Source organism: Choloepus didactylus, chromosome 7 (assembly GCF_015220235.1).
Source record: "Choloepus didactylus isolate mChoDid1 chromosome 7, mChoDid1.pri, whole genome shotgun sequence".
Lineage (NCBI taxonomy): Eukaryota > Metazoa > Chordata > Mammalia > Pilosa > Megalonychidae > Choloepus > Choloepus didactylus.
Genome location: NC_051313.1, coordinates 42,064,114 through 42,080,529, shown reverse-complemented (window position 1 = coordinate 42,080,529; position 16,416 = coordinate 42,064,114). Strand labels below are relative to the sequence as shown.

The 16,416-nt window shown below is 43.6% G+C and overlaps 1 protein-coding gene across 1 annotated transcript in view; it reads left to right on the top strand.

The window, feature by feature from the left end:
* The window catches only part of FOXO3 (forkhead box O3), a 112,479-nt gene that overhangs the window by 77,555 nt on the left and 18,508 nt on the right, over positions 1–16,416 (top strand). Inside the window, exon 3 of the mRNA XM_037842305.1 lies at positions 14,775–16,210. Coding sequence (XP_037698233.1) covers positions 14,775–16,175 — 1,401 coding nt within the window. The 3' untranslated portion in view covers positions 16,176–16,210. The remainder of the gene's footprint in view (positions 1–14,774; positions 16,211–16,416) is intronic.

Here is a 16,416-nt window from a genome sequence, read left to right as displayed (position 1 = left end):
ACCCTCATTTCCTCCTGGAGGTCTGAATTCTTTTCCACATGTGTCCACAAATAGTATCACAGCAAATTAATGTAATTTTCTGATTCATGTGAGGAGTAACCAAAGAAAGCTTGTGTTTGGTGGCCAAAATACCACACAGTGTGAGCAAAATGGAACTCCTGGCCCATTTCAAAGCATTCTAATTGGTAATTATTTCTCAAAGAGCACATTATTTGGACATGTGGCAACATTCTGTTATCATTCTGGAGGCACTGGACGTGTAGGTGCATGTGAATACTATAGTAAAGATACTACTTTTGCCAAGAATGGAAATAGGTTATCCAAGAGGAAAGGGGAATGAAAAGAAAATACCAATTTCCGCTGTACCAGAACATGTCTGGCTTAAATTAGCAGTTAAAAGGGTACTGCATGGAATCCTGTAAGTTTGTTATATTTTGTAGCAAAGTCTCCTGGCTCATAGTTAATAAGCTAGAAAATTCTTCTTTTGGAAAGCTTGGAGAGAGAGTTATGTCTTTGTACCTGTGTGAGTGTGCTGTGTCCATGTGTTCACCCTTGGTTTGCAGAAACTTTCTGGTCCATTTTCCTTTTTGCAGGTCTAAAGCTGCTAAACACTGTCAGAGGAAACAAAAAATTAATGTGGGAGAGCTAAAATGGAAAGGGAGAGAATCCTAGGTTTCTACATACAAGGCACTCAATATAACAACAGATTCACTGTGGTGAGGAGAAAGCTGAAGGCATTTCCACCAAGGTTAAATTGAAGGTAGGCTATACACAAGTCACAGAAACTAAGGAGAATTGTCTAGGGCTCCATGATGGAGATCTGGACTCTGCAGAAACTCAGCACGTTATCACCGTGAGAACTACAATGAGGTGGGGCAGCCCAGCTGTCAGGGAGGTGAATATCATGTGGTCTGCTCTTGGGTCTGATGGAAGAGGAAGGTAAGAAGAAACAAACCTGCTGCTGACTCAGCTCTGTTTTTCATAAGTAAGCTACAGCATTGAGCAATAGCTGAAAAAGACGGTGACTGATGCAGATAGAACAATAAAAATGGCTGAATCTGAGGATCTTCTTTTTTTTTCCCCCTGGTGCCCTCCTCCCTTTTTATTAGTTGTTTGTTGTCAAAAAAAAAAAAAAAAAAAGAAAAAAAAAAAGAAAAAAAGAAAGTATGGATTCTTAGCAGAGCCAGGACAGAACATTCGAAGTGCCAGAACTGTATATGTCTGCCTCGCTTACTTGAGCTCCAGTTTCCTCCTTTATCCCATTATCTTGTGTTCCTTTTTATTTTTGGTAGGGGTAGAGAAGAAATCTGGCTAGAGATGAATTGCCCAGCATCTTAAGGAAATGTCAGCAGTTCATAAGCTAAAGCAGTGGACTATCAAGAACTGCAAGGGTCTGAGATTTTACCCTCCTAGCAAGCTGTCAAGTTACCCTGCCACAGTTTCATGGATGCTAAAGCAAATACCATGCAGTTGGTTGGCTTAACAATAGGAATTTATTGGCTCATGGTTTCAGAGGCTGTTCAGCTTGCTTCCTCCCAGGATTGGTGTCTTCTGGCTGACTGGCAACCTGTGGGGTTTCTTGGCTTTTCTGTCACATGACAATGCACATGGTGGCATCTTTTCCTTTTTCTTCAGGTTCTGTAGACATCCAGCTCTGGCTTTCCGCTCTTCTCCCCCACGTCCAATTTCCTTTCTTTTAAGGACTTAGGCCATATCACATTAAGGCCCACCCTCACTCAGTTTGTCAGACCTTAACTGACATCTTCAAGTGTCCTACTTATAAGTGGGTTCATACCCACAGGACCTGAACATGCCTTTTGTTGGGGGTCTTGATTCAGTCCCCAACACCGGGTGAGACACAGACTCCTGGGTCTGAGGCAAGGGAGTTGACTTCTCAGGCACAGCGCAGAAGCAGCATGAGCAGCAGCATGTTTTGCATCAGTTCCCTCCTTGCCCCCAAGTCCCAGGTGAGTGATGCAGATGGACCCAGGTTGATGCCTGCGTGTGCAGTGGGCTGTGATATCAGAGAGGAACACTGAATTTAGTTGGGGATACTAAATCTTTTGTAATAGGCAGTAAGCACGTTTGCCACTTTGTTCTGGAAGGAGGTACCATTTCTTTCAAGGCTATTTACTATGGAAACATCCTTGAAAGATAGTCCAGAACAAAGGGCATTAGTGCTTTGCTTGCAAGATTTGTAGAAATGTGAGAGACCCGTGGAGAATTGTCATCTGACATGGACTTGTTAACCTTATAGGAAACTAGTATTCCAACTCCCCTTTCTATTCACAAATTAGCCTAGGATTCAGCTGTCTTTCTTACTTGGGAAGACTTCTGAGGTTATAACTAATGTTTGAATGAACCTGTTGTACTTGTTTCTAGAGAAACAGCGAATCTGGGGTAATACTTCTAATGCCTCAGAGAGTTGGAAGTATTTTACTTGAAGCTACCTTTGAACCTGAAAATAGCTCAGCAACATCTGTTTCTGTGTTTTTTTTTCTCCCTTGTTTTGATGTTTGATGGATTAATCTCAGTGGCTCCCGTATGTACAATGATTTGCTGAGCCTCAGGGAGAGATCTAGTACCTGGTGGTGCTATGAGCCCACACACATTTCCGATTAGCAATTGAATAACTTGAGGCAGGGGATAGAGTTAGAAACTTTGGGAGGCCCAGATGAGGGCTTCAGGAATTAGGAGGAGAGAATCTAAGGGCTAAAGCTGCCAAGCCAAACTCAACTAAGGAGGCAATGAAAAGACCAGGCGTTGTCTGTCCTCAGGAGGGCTGGGAATTGCTGACAGCTTGGGGGCAGGGTGGGGGGGCGGCAGTGCTCCCTGAAGCTCTGTGCCACCTGCTGGTTGAGGACGGAGCATGCTCACTCCCCAGCTCGCCACTGGCCACTCTGACCTCTTCCTCTTAGTCCCTTCTGTCTCTCAAAGCCTCCCCCCCCCCCCAAACAGGGTCTAGAAGAACTGTCTTTTAAATTTCTTCAGCCATTGAAACATTTGGTTATAGGAATTTTCCATTTCTACTGTATGTTCAGCTTTTATAGTCGCTTGTGTGGCTATCCTTGTCAGTTAATATTACACCTCCTGCTTCTAGGAGGAGGGTGATATTACACTACCGATACTGATGTTTCCAGCATCTTAAGTGCTTTTGAGCTTACCTAGCAGTGTAAATGAAGTCAATTGGAGCCTAGTACATACTAGTACTAAAATATTGCATTCCTGACATTTAGAAAAACTGATTTAGCCTCATTCATTCATCATAGCTAAGGGAGTAGTGCTAATATTAACTTGCACATTTAGGAACATTCTAGTTTTTAAGTTAATGCATGAGTATCTGGATGGCTCAGTGGATGTTTTTCAGAAAAACGGAATGAGTACCTGGCTCGTTAGTTGGTGGGAATGTCCTCTCCTTTTTCTTGTTTGATCATCTTACATGGACTTTTTGCTGTCTGGTGATCATCTGTGTGTGTAAGTGGCACCTGGGAGTGTCCTGGAATAAATGGTTGATTCACTTAGCATTTAGCAATATCATTATACTGGTCATCAACTTCTTTTGCATCCTGCGGTTTTAAACAGGGAAAAATCTTGCATAACCAGTACAGTGAATTGCTGCACATGCAGGTAAGGTTGTAGGATAGAGAAAGCTGCTCCTTATTAGCTGAATTTCATTGGGCTGTGAGGGGGAAAGAGGATACTGTAGGCCGGAGTCATTTTGCAGAATTGACCACGTTCTACTCTGTATTCTAATAAAAAAGCCTATCAGTTTTGTTTGCAGGGGCCAACATGAGATATTCTGTAATTGTGGCATTTACTTTCTTTCTCTGCCTCTTTCATCAGTAACACCTTGATTTATGGTGACAGAATAACTATCACCACCGACAGTTGGAAGATAACTGCTTCCAGATGCATGTGCATTTGTCTTCTTTGTAAATACTAGCCCAAACTTTTTCCTTCCCTAAGATTTACCTGAAAAATGTTCCATGGCCCCTCCCAATTTTTCCAGGGTGTGGGCCTGTGTGGAGCTGTGCAACTGTGCCCACACATTGGCATATATCTTGGAGAAGTGACTCTACCAAAAAGAAATCAGTTGCTCTTGAAATATCAAGACAAAAAGAACTGCTCTTCTAAGCCATAACATCTGAAGAGCTGGAAGGAGTCTTGTTTGTATATGTGATGCTACAGCCAGTGATTTTCATGTGAAGGAAGGGATTGTAAACTAAGAATGGGAAAGCAGTTTGCCTGGATTTCAGATGTCAGATTTCAAGCTGTTTAATTCACCCACTCAGCACCTCCACATCCATCCCTTTAATGTGCTTGCATTGTCAGTGATTTCTGTTTCTGCAGATTTTGGTGCCAGAAGACAAATAATAAAATAGCATACATATGCAGCCTTAAAACCTTTTTCTTACAGAGTTTCTGATTGAGGTTAAACAGAAGCATCCTTCTGATCATGTTGTCAGTTGGCAGGCAAAGGGCATCATACTTTAAAATTCACACAGTTGTAAAGCAAACTAATCTTTTCTGGCTCAATAATAAACTAATTACATGTTTTAAATAGTACAGAGCTGAGCCCTGTTTCAGATTAAGCCTTGTGATAGCAATGTCCAGGGCGGTAAGCAGCCATTGGCCTCGTGTCTGTGGCTTGGGGTTCTGTAGTCTGGTGCCAGCTGTGTGGGGGCCTGACTAGGCCTGCCAGGGGCAGCCAGGTGGTATTGGCTTGAGTCAGTCGTGGCTAATTTTCCCTGAGCACAGAAGCCATCAGACATGCCACCAAGGAAGGCCCAGATACTTAACAGTTTGTGGCTCTAGTCATGTTTGGTCATTCCCTAAGAGTGATGGTCCCAGGCAGGTTGGGACATGCCAGTGGTGTCCCTTTTGGGTGTGTCAAAGGGAAAAAGGGGAATCCTGTCTAAAACATTAGCTATAACAGATAGACGGATCTGGTTCCAACAGGGCTTGCTTCGCAGCTTGTCATTTTTTTCACCAAGTCCTTCACTTTCCTAATGTTAGGGACCATGCATAGAGACTTATAGATGGGGACATTTAATTCAGTCACAAAGGTTTTGTACTGTAGTTTTTAAAGCTTCACTCTGGGCCACCTATTAATGGTGCCTCCCTCCTCAGGGGGTTTGGTGACTTCGGAAAACACACAGTGCAGTGGAGAAAGCTTTGCTTTTTGGAGTTAGCCTCAGACTCAATTTCTAGCACTACCACCTCCTAGTTAAGTTATTTAACCTTTCTGTGCCTCACTTTCCTCCAGACAGGCTGCTTGTGAAAAGAAAATGAGATTAGATTTATTAAGCACAGAGCATTGACCCTGCTAGTCACTGAATACTTTTGTTTCCTTCTTTCTGATGCAGGTGAAGTAGACTCCATTTCAGATTTCTCTTTTTACCTACATGCTTGCTCGGAGGGGACTTAGAACCGGGCTGTGTGAGCTGGTTTTGAGTTTGCCTCTGAGGACTCTGAGCCAACTGCGTTACCAAGTACTCGGGGAGCCACAGCCTCCCAAGACAAATAGTTGTCAGCTCTTTGTCCTGGATGGACCGGAGATGTCTTCTGTCAAGCTCTTGCTCCATAGAGTTGCCCACACATTTTGCCCTTCTTGCCATCCCTGCCACTTATTAAAGAAACTTAAGCCTACTTGTTAGATTATTTCATGTTTTTCAAAACTGGGTTGTATAATTGAAGGTAAACCCAAGGGTGAGACTTGTTGAAGTATACAATTGAGGTCTATTTTGTGGCCCCTGTCCCCTTCACATCAATCCATTTATTAAACAAATATTTTTTGAGTACATACTATGTACCAGGCACCATGCCAGATGCTAAAGCTATAATAAGACATGGTTTCTAGTTTTAAAAAGCACAGTATGTGCTAGAGGAAACAGACATCTATTCCTCAAGGTATAAAATAAGATGGACGGACGGATGGATGGATGAAGTTATCTATGCTCGTGCTCCCTGCACTTTATCCCAGTTGGTGTGGTAATCCAGGCACTGGGGCTAATGTTCTGTTTCTGGAGAATGTTACCGTCCCCTGCTGTGATTATGTGGGCACTGACCTTGTGGCCTGGGGACCTGAGCTTGTCTGTGCTCTTCTGCCACTTACTAGCTGATTGAACTCGGCTATGGCACTGTACCTCCTTGGTCCTTGGTTTCTTTCGCTGTAAAGTTAGGACTGCGTGTTACAAGATGGGTTCCACAGCCCTCCCCATTTCCCAGCATTTACCTTTTACTGGACTTCCTGCTCTGATCATTTGGCTCATCTATGAAAGGGATTCTAAAACCTCTGACGTGTTCCTGAAATCTGATGTGTATTTCTAATGCCCTTTTTTTTCTTGCCATTCCACCCACAATACATTTTCCAAACTGGAAACATTTAATGCTTTTTTTTTTTTTTTAATCTAAGTGAAAACTCTGTTAACAAAACTATTTCTGTTCTACTTTGTGGTGCTGAGCCAGTTTCAAGAGCATTCTGTAACCTCATGGCTTTTTTAACCCTTTGAAGCATCCATTTGTGTGGCTTGCTGTGCATAGTCTTAGAAGGAATTTAAGTAGCATGTGTTTGCTAGGCCCCTTGTGGGAGGGAGAAACGAATTCACTCATATCAAGGAGAAGCTTGGAGAAAGAAGCAGGGGCGGCCAAACACTGTGACTTTAACCTGATTTCTGGGGGCTGTCTTCCTCCTTCTGCAGGCTCTTAGCTGCTGCTTCCCCAGTCTGTGCAGAGAAGAACCTGGGGTTGAAAATGGGAGGGCTTGGGGAGGGGCAGGGTGCTGCAGGGTATGGGCGTGGGCAGCGGCTGCGTGGCTGCCAGGGTTCTCTGTGTGCCGGAAGTGCAGGTTTGGCTGTGAGGAATGGAATGTTCCCTCTTGCCCTCCAAGAGCAGAAACAGCTGTGGAAGAGCTTGGAAAGAAGATTGCTAAATGAAAAAAAAAAAAAATTTTTTTTTTTAATTAATATGAAAATAAAACCCACACTGGAAAACCCAACTAAACTGTCTGCAGCATAGTGGTAGTTGTCTTTGTCATGCTGTTGAAGAGAACTTGCCTGCTCTTTCCCTCCTAGAAAAGCCTCATGTGTCTCATTTTGTTTGGATAGAAAATATATTCATTATTCTGATCACCAGATTATAAGGGACCAGAACATGTCACTTGCTTTCTGCACGAAAACTTAAAATAAATATTAGTTTCCAAAGGACATCTCTGTGGATAGGGGATTATTGTCAGCAGATTTAACGGGAAATCTGTTTCCAACTGGAAATTTAATCTTTCAGCCAAGTTCCTAACAATATTTACTTTTACAACATCATCTTTTAAAAAAACAAGTCTCTTAATGGTTTAAACTTTTAGAGGTTTAGATGAGTAAGAGGGGGACTAAACTGGAACTCCTCTTACAGATCAAGATTGATTGTGCAATCCTTTAGAGGAAGGTTTACGTTTTCTTTTCAATCTTAAAGGCAGGTTTGACAATTATAGCTGTTATTCCATTTAGCCAGAAGTAACCTCTAATAGTTTCAAGTCTGTTTTATGCTACCATACTCTCTGTACCTACTTTTAACAAATTTTAGCACCAAAGGAGATAAAATCTAGTGGAAGAGGGTAGACCCCACTAAAACCTAGATTCTAGCAATGTCTGAGAAAGACCATCCCTCACAGTTCTCCTTCAGATGGCGGCATTGCTTGGCCCTTTGAAGTGTCCACCCCAGGACCTTTGCACTGAGTGAAACGATGTAGTGTTTTGCACGGTCAAGGAATGAGAAACAGTGTTTACAAGTGTTACTAACATTCTTGAGCTATCTGAACATGCACTTTGGTTCTCAGGAAAGTTGGTTAAGTCATACTTTCCCTGTATTCTGAACACGGGAAACTAATAAATACCTCAGTATTGGGGTATGGCTTTTTCACTGGTTATAACTCATTTTACCTTTTTGACATTTTTCTTGAAGGAGCGTCTGTAAAAGGGATTGTGAGACTGCGTGCTAATTCAGGGAAGCTGTTGAAGATTACAGGGATCAATTATGTCCCAGCTCCTCCCTGGTTCAGCCAGTGTCAATTCCTGGTTTTGTGAAAGTCCATGTGCCCTCTTTTCTGTCTCTGCCTGTCCATGCTGGGTGGAAAAAGCATTGCAGGGCAAAATGAGATGACTGTCCATCAGATAATGTAAAGTCAAGGACATCCACCCCCAATCACTTTTTTTAATTTTTTTTATTTTTAAGAAAAAAGCAGGCCTGAACCCCAGTCATCTGAAACCCTGTTGTAACTCTCCATCTTCCTCTGAATGTATAATCGCAGACTTAATCTCTGACTCCAGTTTTCACCCCTGTCTTCTAATGGTGGAAACTTGGACTTAGAGGACATCACTGTGTGGTGTCCCCAGACCTGAGGAGACTAGGAATCATTAGGTGGGGATCAGAATCTCAGTTGGTGGAAATGGACTCAGGAGGAGCTTTAAAAATGTACCTGTACCCAGACCTTTATCCCACACCAATTGAATCAGTATCTTTTAGGGGTGAGATGTGTTTGAAACCTCCCCAGATCATCCTAATGGGCAGCCCCGAGTTCAGAGCCACTACTTTAGCGAAGTCAAGGGCCTCGCTCAGAGAACTGCCTTTGAAAGAGCCCATCATTATAAATCAAAGGCAGCTTCCCAGACCCCCACCTGAAGCTGTTATCTTTGCATTGCTCCACTGTGGCCTCCTGGCCCCTGGGTCTCCCGTTGACTCGTGGTTTCCATTGGGCTTTTCATGTGACTTTTCCCATCTGCAGTTCAGCAGAGGCGTCTGTTAGAGTTCAGGCATTTGTCAGCCTCATTCTGAATGATCAGTGCCCGCAAGTCAAGCAGTGAGACCTGCTTGAAATGCTGGTCCTGAACAACACAAGGTGGGTAAGTGCTGTGTTTTAGGACGGTCCTTTGCAGATCTTCCCTGCTGGAACCCCTTGTTGTCTGCTGCCTGGGGAGCTCTGGATCTGGCTTGGGAGCTGACAACCATAACTCATTTTGCTGTTCTTAAGACAGCAAAAAAAAGTGGAGCTGTCTTTAAAAAAAAAAAAAAAAAAAAGGAGTGGGGGCCTTTTAAGAGTTAAATTACACAACTCCCTTTTTATTTTTAAATGAGTGGATTCCTTGTTGCAGTTGCTGAGAAAGATAAATTGATACCACATGTTGCTTCTAGACAAAAACCTCTCTGTGTTCCAGGGGAAGCACATGCAGCTGGTGTCTGGGTTAGCGGACAGTCTCCACAAGGTAAACATGGCTTGGAAGGGGCCGAAGCAGACGTAGGGTAGCAACAGTTAAGAAATTACCAGTTGCTCCTGATTGGCACAGCACCTTTGGAAAACTTCTGCAAGTTTGAAATCCTTTCCTGGAAGGAGCCACCCCCTCACCTTTTGGCCTAAAGTATGTGGTGCTCAGAAAACAGTACATGAACACTTGTTATGTCACTGCTCCCATTCGTGGGATCCGGCATTTGCTGAGAGCTGCTTTTGTGCTTGGCACTCTGCTGAGTACTTTGCGTGTGTAATTTTATGTACACTTCCCAAAGGTCCTAGACATAGGAGGGTGTTTTATAAAAGGGGCAGCTGAGGTTGAGTGCCTTGCCCAAGGTCATGCAGAAAGCGCCAGAGCCGAGATTCCAGTCCAGACCTGGGGGCATGAAAGCCCGTGCTCTCCAACATCACGCTGCCTCCTGAAATTGCACAGGTAAATTATCCACTTTGTAAATTATTGGTAGAGTACTTTTTCATTTGGTTTGGGGCCCATTTGACTTTACCACCAGTTGGCATATATGCAGGGATCATGGGCACTTCAGCATTAGCAATTAATCTGTCTTGCAGTAGAAAATTGTCTTGAGTATAGCAAGAAAAATAATTGCAAGATTCTAATAAGTACTACGGTTATCTTTATGCCAAGGGATCGCTAAGCTGTGGCCCACACGGTCTGCTCAGCAGGGCGGTAAGACGTGGATTCTGTCGTGCTGCCTCCTGCAGCACCTACTGCGCGCGCGTGGTTGAAGGGCTGCCCCACCAAGGGCATCTGCAGGCACATGGGATGACGCAGGTTTGCCAATTCCGTTACTAATTAACGAAATCTAATGGGTTTCTGCACCAGTGCAGGCTTGGTTGGTGTAAATCATTTTGTCCATAAGATTGACATAAAAATGAGACGAAGAGAAGTCTCATCTCTGCTCTCTCTTCAAGTACATTGTGATAGAGTTGCTTGAAGATTTCTCTAAATCTCTGGGCCCAGACTTGGGAAAAACTGATACATTTGTTCCTGAAGTGAAAATTTCTTCCTAAATAAGTTTTCTCTCATATAATTTGTCAGATTCTTGGTTTCTTAGGAGTGGATTTCAATAACCAGAACTGTTCATGTGATTTTAGGTTGGGATCATAGTAGCCTCTTGGCTCGTTTAGTAAGTGCACTTGTTGACAGAATGAATGGTAATAGTTACCATATCACTGTGCCCTTAAGGAAAGCACATCCCTAGTTCTTCAGCCAGTTAACATTGGCCAGCCAGCCTCACATATTTCAAAACATATTTAGATGTGATAAGGAAAATCACTATAGTCCCGTCAAACCATTCCTCCTTTTAGCTTGAGCTCCTAATTCCCAAACCAATGTAAAGTCTTAGAAATTAAGACTATTTGGTAAGAAGGTACATGAATTAGTGAAAATCCACAGGGTATTTTTAATGGTAGTTTTATAGTTTAAAATAAATGTACAGTGCATTGGAAACTAATTCACAAAGCCTAATGGCATTGAGAACTTAAGACTACAAGTTGATGTGTTTGATTTTATAAAGAAAGAGCACTTCTTTGTTTTGGGATTGAGGTGGGGAAGGAGTGGTTTGAAAATCTTCTGTTACTAATCTCCCCAGAAATCATGTCATCATGAATTGTTATCAGGTAAGGTGTGGGGAAACAGTGTGGTTTAGGTAGTTTATCTGGCATTTCTTTACCTTTCCTGTTTCACCAAAATTTAGGTAGGGGGCCTAAAAATCAGATACAACACCATGCATTCCTAACATCTGACCTTGGCAGGGTGAAGGGACATTTGCACTTGGAGATGGACAGATGCGCCACGTTTATTGGCTTTTGTCAATGCCTCACCTTCAGAACACTGATTTTCTAAGAGGAAAATTGGCCAGCCTGTGGGGAAGGAAGGCTGCTGAGACAGGACCATCAGGATGGTGGGGCATGGTTTTTTGTGTGTTGTCTTAGTGATGGTAACTGGAAAAACCAGTCTGAGCATTCTGTAGGTATAAGCCTCAGGGAATGTATACTGCAACAAATAATCTCCAAAATGAGAATGAAACAAAGACTACACACTGAAGCTAATCACCCATTTATTATCTGGATTTTGTTTCAGAAACTAAGGATGATTAACAATGGTTTCTTACACACCACTGTCCAATACTTGGAATCCTGTGCTGGCCACCTTGCTAAAGAAACCCAAGCTTGTGCTGTAGGGTGAGCTTATACTTTCAGGTCTGCTCTTCTGAAAGACAGACTTTCTTTTTAAAAATTCTCGAGATAAAAAAAAAATGTTTAGGAAGACCCCTCCAAAAGACTACGCCTAACTATTTCATGAACATAAAATTATGGTAATAAGACTATGCTTTTGTGTCCCTCTTCTTTCTTAAATGTTAATTTCTGTAAACAATTCTTTCTTTAATTGTTAGCACAGATGTGACAGACCTGTAAAGGGTTGTGGGAAAAGGATCAACTTGGAGTTGGGAAATCCAGTATCAGCTCTGGTTCTTACAGACCCTAGCTTTTGTGACCTTGTGTAAGTTACTCAGTATCTCTCGGCCTGAGCCTTCATATATAAAATGAGACCACTGGTACACCAGCTCTGCAGGCTTGTTATGAGGATTAGAGATAATGAGACCGAAATCTCTGGCCCAGTGGTGTAATCGGGCAGGCCCTCAGTTTTTCACCCTGCCTTTAGGAACTTTCTTCGTCCCGACGCCTGGGTTCTGGTCCTAGATGTGGATGTTCCAGTCACTTCACCACATGTCCTTAGAGAAACTTAACCTCTGCCTCCAAATTTTAAGCAGTTGTAGTTTGTAACTGTATAAAATTTTATACACATGCAATGTTGGAATTTAGAGTTGTGGTAATATATGACCATTAGGAAACCTATATAGGGCATTTTAGAATTCTTTAAAATGTTTCATCCTTTTTCTCAGTTGATTTAGAATTAGTGAAACTAAATATACATTTTTAAAAATATTGTTCCCTAAATACTTTTTAAGGGGAGATAGCTGGATACTGCTGATTTCCCCGTTCTTATTAATTCCAGTTGTTGGTGTAAACTCTTTCTAAAGTCTAGAGCAAAGGAGGCTGGCCTGGGCAGGGGTATGTGGGGCCAGTGCCTACCTTGCCCCATGTAACCTAAAGACCTCCCTATTTTTTTCACAGAGAAGCATGAGTTTAAATTTTTATTTTTAATATACCTAGTCATCTGACTACTCAGTTATAGAACCACCTTACACTTGCCTGCTTTCTGAACCCTGCAGAGTGAGTTTTAAGAGTATGCTTCATACCTATTTCATAAAGTGTTTTACTTTTTAAAGAAACGTAATCTCTGAACCATTAGTAGAGAAGCCATTATTCTTTTAAAAAACCATTAAAAGGATATATATATATCTCCTGGGGAACATTTGTTTCATCAGATAGTCGACCTGTTGCCTGTTTTCTACTCTCAGATGAGTCTTTATGGCAGTCATAGGCATGCTAAGATGCCAACTTGTGATCTGTGATTGCTAATGCTCATTGCCAGCCTTCTTGACCTGTAGTCCCTTCTTGCACGAGAACATATGTGAAAAATACGTTGAATATTTTGAGTTATTTACTTATAGTAAAAATCCTGTTGGCTTTCTGAGTTTTAAAAACATTCTGGAAGAACACATGTATTTGTATCTTCTACATAAATACCATTGGTAATTGCCAATTTTTTGAAAACTGATAACTTAGGATTGTTCATCCTTAATATCCAGCATCAGGCAATATCTTTTGTCTTTCACTTGCAAATAAAAACTCATCTGGGCTGCAGATGCTGTCCCAGATGTGGAGAATACCATCAGCTCCCCTTTTTTACACATAAGGCATTTTGCAAATTAGCATGAGCCTGCAGCAGCCTGTGAGCCTTCTCCACTACAGACTCTGTGCTTTATAAAGCAGTAATAACACCCTGACTTCATGGCGTGCCTGGCTTCTGAAGTCTATCATCATACGTCATCCTTACGTCATCCCTGCCAGGGAGGGATAGTATGGATATAATTATGGCCATAATTAAGATGGGAAGCTGAAGTTGTTGCAGGCAGATTAAGGGATTTGCTCAGGGTCACATGGTTGGTCAGTGACAGAGATAGGACTGAATCTGGGTCATTCCTGCAACTGAGCTTATCTTCCAAACAAGATGGGTATAGCCATTAGGGTTTTGAGGGTATTTTGTCCTACTTCTTTTTTTATTTCAAAGAAGTAAACCTTTTGTTTTAGGATAATTTTTTGATTTACAGAAAATTTACAAAGATAGTACAAAGCATTCTCATCTACCCCACACCAAGTGTTCCCTATTGTTAATCTCTTGCATTGGTATGGTGTGTTTGTCACAACTCATGAACCAATATTGATTGATACATTAGTATTAACTGAAGTCCATGCTACTGTCCTTTTTTCTGTTCCAGGATCCTCTGCAGGCTCTTTGGGCTCCTGTTGGCTATGACAACTTTCTTAGACTTTCCTTGTTTTTGATGACCTTCACAGTTTTGAGGAGTAATGGACAGGCATTTTGTAAAATGTCCCTTAATTGGAATTTGTCTCATGTTTTTCTTATGATTAGACTGAGGTTATGGGTTTTAGAGGGAAGCTTTCATCACATTATATCGGGGCACAGAGTTTTCACTTGACTTACCACTGTTGATGCTAACCTAGCTGAGGTAGTGTTTGTCAGGTTTGTCCACTGTAAAGTTATTCTTTTTCCCTCTTTCCTTACTGTGCTCTTTGGAAGGAAGTCTCTATGTACAGCCTACTCCTAACAGACAGGGAGTTATTCTCCACTGCCTCGAGAGGGGCTGTCTGTATAAATTATTTGGCATTCTTCCACTGGAAATTTGCCTACTTTTTTTTTCCCAACTCAGCAAATCCTGCTCTACCGTTCTTTTCTTATGTCTGCCTAATGTTATGTAATAAGATGTGAAATTATATGTGATGGAGACATAGCAAGGATAGGTAAAATTTCACAGCAATTCTTGGTTGATGGAAGTGGTGAAGTGGTTTAAGAAAAGTCTGTCTCTAGGTTGTTGGAGGAGAGGACCACAAGAGAGTAAAATGGCCCCCAGGTGATTAATTACCTCGGAGAGCCGGGGAGGTTTGTGGCTCAGTGCAAGGTAGGGAGTGAAATGGTAATAAATTACCATTCAGTATACTCAATTCAGTATAGGAAATACAATAACAGAAAGGACAACAGAACTTGAATTTGAGGAAAACAATATCAGTGAGCATATCTATTTCCAGCATCTCCTGGATATGAAACCATCTCCCACCTCCTAGATACGAAACTTGGCCATTTAACATGTCATTTAATGCCAAACCAAGGAGAGGGGTCTAGGTGTTTATCATGCGTCTTTTTCTTTGTTTTCTTTTAAGCCTTTGAAATTGAGGCAACCTTAAAAGATGAGGAGTCTGGTTAACCATTTCTTCCGGGTGCCCAGTTTTGAAGCGTCCGGACTCACGTACCATGTTTCCTCTTCTCTTTCTGCAGAACTCTATCCGGCACAACCTGTCGCTGCACAGCCGGTTCATGCGGGTCCAGAATGAAGGGACTGGCAAGAGCTCTTGGTGGATCATCAACCCTGATGGCGGAAAGAGTGGTAAGGCACCCCGGCGGCGGGCTGTCTCCATGGACAACAGCAACAAATACACTAAGAGCCGTGGCCGCGCGGCCAAGAAGAAGGCAGCCCTGCAAACGGCCCCCGAGTCAGCAGACGACAGTCCCTCCCAGCTCTCCAAATGGCCTGGCAGCCCCACCTCCCGCAGCAGTGATGAGTTGGACGCATGGACGGACTTCCGCTCACGCACCAATTCCAATGCCAGCACAGTCAGCGGCCGCCTGTCACCCATCCTGGCAAGCACAGAGTTGGATGACGTCCAGGATGATGATGCGCCGCTTTCCCCCATGCTCTACAGCAGCTCAGCCAGCCTTTCGCCCTCCGTAAGCAAGCCATGCACCGTGGAGCTGCCACGGTTGACTGACATGGCGGGTACCATGAATCTGAACGATGGGCTGGCTGACAACCTCATGGACGACCTGCTGGACAATATCACGCTCCCGTCGTCCCAGCCATCGCCCACCGGGGGTCTCATGCAGCGCAGCTCCAGCTTCCCTTACACCACCAAGGGCTCTGGCCTGGGCTCTCCCACCAGCTCCTTTAACAACACGGTATTTGGACCCTCGTCTCTGAATTCTCTGCGTCAGTCTCCCATGCAGACCATCCAGGAGAACAAACCGGCTACCTTCTCTTCCATGTCGCACTATGGCAACCAGACACTCCAGGACCTGCTCAATTCGGACTCGCTCAGCCACAGCGACGTCATGATGACCCAGTCGGACCCCTTGATGTCTCAGGCCAGCACCGCTGTGTCCGCCCAGAACTCCCGCCGGAATGTGATGCTTCGCAGTGACCCGATGATGTCCTTTGCCGCCCAGCCCAGCCAGGGGAGTTTGGTCAATCAGAACTTGCTCCACCACCAGCACCAAACCCAGAGCACTCTCAGCGGCGGCCGTGCCTTGTCGAATCCCGTCAGCAACATGGGCTTGGGCGACTCCAGCAGCCTTGGGTCAGCCAAACACCAGCAGCAATCTCCTGTCAGCCAGTCTATGCAAACCCTCTCGGACTCTCTCTCAGGCTCCTCCTTGTACTCCACTAGTGCAAACCTTCCCGTCATGGGCCATGAGAAGTTCCCCAGCGACTTGGACCTGGACATGTTTAATGGGAGCTTGGAATGTGACATGGAGTCCATTATCCGTAGTGAACTCATGGATGCTGATGGGTTGGATTTTAACTTTGATTCCCTCATCTCCACACAGAATGTTGTTGGTTTGAACGTGGGGAACTTCACTGGTGCTAAGCAGGCCTCATCTCAGAGCTGGGTGCCAGGCTGAGAAATCACTGAGGAAAGGGGAAGTGGGCAAAGCAGGTCAGTGCCCAACTCTATGGCCTAGTAACGACAGCAAAGTGGGGTTGGAGGGGGGAGCACTGGAGGAGGGGCACTCTTCCATTTTCTTTGAATTTTACTCCACACTGAGAAATTGAGAACCACGGAGCAGCAGAGCACCAGAACATGGCTCCCAGGGCCAGTTCATCTCAAAGTTTTACCTGCAAGTGAAGCAGGCCTGCCAGGTG